This window comes from Danaus plexippus, chromosome 7 (genome assembly GCF_018135715.1).
Source record: "Danaus plexippus chromosome 7, MEX_DaPlex, whole genome shotgun sequence".
Taxonomy (NCBI): domain Eukaryota; kingdom Metazoa; phylum Arthropoda; class Insecta; order Lepidoptera; family Nymphalidae; genus Danaus; species Danaus plexippus.
The window spans coordinates 7,644,608-7,650,250 of NC_083541.1; the positions used below are offsets into that span (position 1 = coordinate 7,644,608).

Sequence of the window (5,643 nt, forward strand, 5' to 3'; positions counted from 1 at the left end):
TTATCTGGGGTCGCCGCGCGTGAGATAAAACGATGTCTGCGTTCGTTCTGGTGCCACTTGGTGTCAGTCTCTCCCAAAATGAAGACCCTGCTCGTTCTGGCTGCCGTACTGGTATGCGTGCTGGCTGAAGTGCCTTTATACAACCTCTGTGATGAGAGTGAGTATTATGTTATATTAATCGATTAATGATTGAGTTAGGATTTCTTTTTGTGAATGTTTTTCGACATTACCTTAATTCTGGATGGTGATAATATTACTTTTCGATCATTTAGGTATTATCGTTATTAGATGTTTTTGGCTTGTTTTGCTTATGAATGTTGACATGCATAAGTATAGAATTGGACATCGTAAAGAAATAAAACACAGAGTAGTAGAAGCCAAGCGATATATTTTTATTACGATTTTTTTTATTGTTTTGATTTAAACTGAAATATTTTTTATGTGTTTGAGTAATATTTGTAAATCAATTACAAAAAACCGATGGATACATATAATTAAAATTTATCGAGAAACATGTTGTTAATAAAATAAAATGTGTCAGAATTCCAATTTATAGGAATCGCATAAAAGGATTCGTTTAGGAGAACTTGGGATTATTTTGTTTTGTAACTGTTTTCAACACTTTACGGCTCTGGAAACGAGTCCTTATGAGCCGAGTATTTTTAAAATGGACTGTAGGTTGTCAATAAACCTTCGAATATGAGTCTCAACTTTATAAATGAATTACTGGAAACGCTGCGTGTGAAGTGTGTTGCAATGGTAAACGTAGATAAAAACAATAAAAAGTTGAGATAAAAAAATAACTCATTAATGGTCCCGTTTTAATTTTCATTCAATTCACAATAACCGTTTTAAGACATTTACTACTAAACAACTATCGCTTCGTCAGACCTTAGAATACGGATCTAAAGTAATTGCTATAATCTTTATTTGAAACACTTACAATATTTTAGTAAAAATATTTACATATTAGATTTATAGTTAAGTGTGGTTCCGTATTATAATATTTCAATAATTTTTATGTTTTTTTTAATACAACTATCTTATATATATGTGTATAAAAATAAATAAGATTACAATGACCTTGACACTCACGTTTCGTTTCTCTTTGTCTTATAAATAATATTGCCATATAAATATTACTTGTTACTTATTCTGATTTATCACATCATGGTGTTCACCAAACATTATAGTAACAATTTAAAACCCTCTTTATATGTCTCTGATAAGATTTATAGTATTTCAACTATTGAAATGTTAGCTATCGAGAACAAGTAACATGTTGTTAACTGACCAATATTATAACAGGACAATAAGATACAACAATTAATCATATGGTCAATATAATTATAAATATATATAACAAACTATCAGCCCCAGTTCCGGGTGATCGACCAGACAGCCAGCGATTGTACTCCATCTAAAGTCAAAGTTCACGACACTCGTTGATAACTACTGACTTCAATTTTTAATACATTATTACATACGATTAGACGATTATTTTTATAAATTCTAAACAAAAAAAAATATAACACTCAAACAACATGCTTTTATTTCAGCGTCGAGTAACATCTGCGAGATTAATGAAGTGCGTATAAATCCCTGCAAAGACAAGAAAGCCTGCAGGTTCAAGAAAGGATCCCCCGCCTCAATATCTATTGACTTTACGCCAAGTGAGTTCATAAATCAATTACACTGATAAGGTGAATTGGCTTCATTGATAGGTCAATAGGTTAGCTAGTAATATCAATGTATGTATAGGTATAGGTATAGGTAATTAGGTGATTTCTAGCATTAATCGCAAATACAATTTAAAACTAGTCCTTCCTGCTGGTTGCGGCTCCGTGAAGATAATGGTTGCCGTTCTTCCAGTTCATATCTACATTTAAAATAAATTTATAAAGTTATTTAATCACAGGTATACCTTTATATGGCTTTCATAATCAATAAAGTATGTTATTAAAAATTATCTAGGAAAAATTAGTTTTTTTCGTAAAGTTTAATAAAAAAGACCTTTGAATATACAAATATATTACACGTGCAGTATTTGAAGAGATATTATTTCACATAAACTGATTTTTCCTTGTATGTTGAAACAACGGACAAATGTATAATATACGAGACACGAACATTAATGCTAGTTTTGAAAATATATAATTAAATTGGTCCCTTCATAGATATAAAGCCAACACGCCAATACCTAGCTGGTGTAGACAAATATAACATCCTTCAGTACGAAACAGGTCCTCGTTGATTTAGGGATTTTCTTTCACAAGAACTTTCCTTAGATATTTTCTAAGACACAGAACTAGGATTATTCTTATTTATAATGTCGTTGTAATATATTTCAATGATTTCAAATTGTTCATTCTATAACTAAACACGTCATATATTAGTATTATTTTTAATACTGCTTTGTTTTTAGGCAATAAAGACTTGTTTCAATAAAACTTCAGTATTATGTTTTAATTTTTTTAATGTAAAACTTCATACCCAACACCACGTTTTAGAGTTCTCAGCCTCTAAGCTGAAGACTGGTCTCTTCTGGGCGAGCGACGGAGGTGACGTTCCCTTCCTCGAGCTGAAGGATGCTGACGGCTGCCAGCTAACCAGCTGCCCTGTTGAAGCTGGAAAGAAACAAGAATTGAACTACAACTTAAGACTGTCCAAGAAATTGCCCAGTGTAAGATACTACATGTTCTATCATGAATATATTTACGAGCTTTTTTACGATAATGGCAACAAACGAACAGACTGCCTACCTAATGGAGGTAGTAAGACGTTACTACCTCCCCCATAGATACATGCGGATACATGCGGATGTCCCGCCCATGGACATCCGCAACATAGTTTTGCGGGTCTGTTGCCACCCTTGTTTGAGGAAGAGGTAGAGGAAAGGGTGGGAAAACGGAAAGGGCAGGAAAGGGTGGAATAAGGAAAAGGGCAACACTCTCTCTCACTCATCAATTTAGGACTACTTCACGTCTGTCTGTGAGAGGGCGGTACTTCACCGGTCGAGCCAGCCTATATTCGAACTGTAGTAATTTGACCACAGCTGGATTCTAAAACCTTTCATCAGCTTCAGAGCTGTATATAGGGATTATAATATAGATGAGACCTTTTGATAACAAAAAATTAAATTCTTTAGCTAGAAAACTTTATTACATATACATATATGGTTTTAATGAGATTAGTTCTAAGTCCTTCTGATATTTATGTTCAAAAGCTGTGTTTTTACATATATTTGTGAATTTTCTTCAAATGTTCAAATTATATTTAATATTTCAGGGTAAATTCACCTTCAAGTGGAAGCTGTTCAACGAGGAGAATCCCGAGCAGTTGTGTTGCTTCAAAACTGATGTCGTTCTGAGGAAATGAACGAACTGTATATAAATAAAATAACGAGCAATAAATTTTGATGATTGATTTTTATGTTTAATTTCATTAGGATTATTGAAGTACCCAATTTATCTTGTTTCACTATAGATACGTACGCTGAGATGATAATTCATTCAAAGTATTTTACTTTGATTTAGATATAAATAATAGGCTAAAATCTAAATGGTATTTAAAAACAAGTCAATATGATTATAAAAAATATTTACAAATTAATGTCTCTTATTAATTATAACTACGCCCACTTTCAAAGTGTAATGTTACTAATTATGTTTGTCTGTTTCGTTATCTGTGTTACAAAATTGTTTCTGGTGATGTATTTGTAACATAAATGGTACATTTATTTGTTCAGAAGCCACTGACTGAGATGGCACAGAAGTTATTTTACCTCGTTGTCTGTATTTATCTTGTAAGTTCTGAATATGTTAATAGAAAAAGTTGCAATAATGGTGAGTTTTGTTTATATACACATATGTATATATTTCTTAAATAATAATTATGATAATGATCTTCAAGCTTATTTTTATGATCGTTATAAAAGCTTTCTTAATTTCTTATCTTAATTTCAGTGGACCCTACTAAATGTAAGATCCACAATGTTAAGTTAGACCCTTGCCCGGATGGTCCAAAGCTCTGCAACATCAAACGAGAGGAACCTTATTCCATAGCATTTGATTTCACTCCGGGTATATATGTTTTATTTAATACTCTAGTTCGCTGGCTTTTCTCGCCCGGTCAAATATATTACGTATTAAAATAATGCCGAGGATTTTGTTAATAAAGTCAAAGTATTTTAGAAAACTGATAATATTAAATGTACATTTACATCAAAATCTACATTCATGCCTTCATTACTTTTCAATATTCTCTTTACTGTTGTGTTAAATTTTATTTATTGATGGAAACATAAAATACATAATTCCAGAATTTGATGCAAGGTCATTAAAGGTGGCGTTACTAAGTGATCCCAACAATTCCACGAGTTTCTCGAGAGCCGTGACGCAGTTGCACAGCGGGTGTGACTATACTAAGTGTCCCATTGAAAAGAAGACTAGAAACATCATTGAGTTAGACTTCGAATACTACGTGAAGTCAGAAGTAAGTACTAAGCTCAAGTCCGAAGTAAGTACTAAGTAGTATACAGTACTGAAGTTCAAATACAAAAAATGCATGAAGTATGTAGCCGTCAAGTCGCGGTTTCGATATTGATTGTGCTGAGATAAACACGGAAACTTTAATTAATCATTTCTTTGATATCTTTCTATTGTGCTTTTAACTGTTGCGTTGTTTTTAAAGTAAAATTGATTTCATATATCCGTTTTCTTTCCCAGGGTAAGATTCCTCTCCAGTTAAGATTGTGGAACGACGAAGACGACTCCGACATGTGCTGTTTTATATTTGATGTCAATGTTTTGAAATAGATTATTTATAATTGTGTTAAACATACCCTCCTACTTAAACTTCACCAACTAAATGTACTTCTTCCGTCGCAGCGGGATAAAAATTAATGATTTATATATTATAAGCTTTGTTTTCGTGGTTATTTAATATAGCAAAATAGTCTCCGAAGACACAAACTTTTAACTACTGGTCTGTGTCCTTTAATTTTAAATAGCTGATTTACATTTACTACAAGTTTATAGATAATAATTTAATTTTATTTATTTCTTTCCTTAATACATAGCAACAGACTTACAGCCTAGTGCCTACAACAAACAGCTCCCAATATCCAATAACATTACTATCGTAAGAAAAAATCTCTTACACGCGGATTACACAACCACATCCATGTCACCTTAATATTTATGTTAACAAGCTTAATATTTGATCTTTAGTTTTAACTAAACAGTTACGTCGGGTAGTTTGTTGTACAGACACAATGTAACGTCACTTCAAATCATTCGCAGTTAAAATTAAACATCAAATTCCAAACACGATATCAGATACAGATGATCTGATGAAGTGATTTTAAAAACTTTGTGCATCGTAACCTGCGCTTTGCTCAAACACTAATTAGAACTGTTTGTTTAATATTAAACAAGTTCTCAACAATCTAAAGCTATATCTTGTGTGAAATAATATCCTCATTAAAAAGATATAGCAATATTACAGTTACGTAGTTTTTATGAGGCAATTCCAGTAACAGGAACCGTGCAGTGCGCACCTCGCACAAGACACTTGAAAGTCCGGAAATCTTCTTTAGGTAAAACCATCTACTTATATGTTATCATGCAATTAAGTGAGGTG

The 5,643-nt window shown here is 32.3% G+C and overlaps 2 protein-coding genes across 2 annotated transcripts; both read left to right on the forward strand.

Annotated features, from left to right (window-relative positions):
* On the forward strand, nt 1-3,426 carry LOC116770629 (MD-2-related lipid-recognition protein-like). The gene is made up of 4 exons (XM_032662178.2): nt 1-157; nt 1,560-1,673; nt 2,511-2,683; nt 3,289-3,426. Exons 1-4 carry the CDS (start codon nt 79-81, stop codon nt 3,376-3,378), a joined length of 456 nt encoding a protein of 151 aa, XP_032518069.2. The 5' UTR covers nt 1-78; the 3' UTR covers nt 3,379-3,426.
* A 127-nt stretch (nt 3,427-3,553) lies between these two features.
* On the forward strand, nt 3,554-4,983 carry LOC116770656 (MD-2-related lipid-recognition protein-like). Its single transcript, XM_032662222.2, has 4 exons — nt 3,554-3,845; nt 3,966-4,082; nt 4,322-4,494; nt 4,728-4,983. The coding sequence occupies exons 1-4, from the start codon at nt 3,728-3,730 to the stop codon at nt 4,815-4,817; spliced, it is 498 nt and encodes a 165-aa protein (XP_032518113.2). The 5' UTR covers nt 3,554-3,727; the 3' UTR covers nt 4,818-4,983.
* The last annotated feature ends 660 nt before the right edge of the window (nt 4,984-5,643 follow it).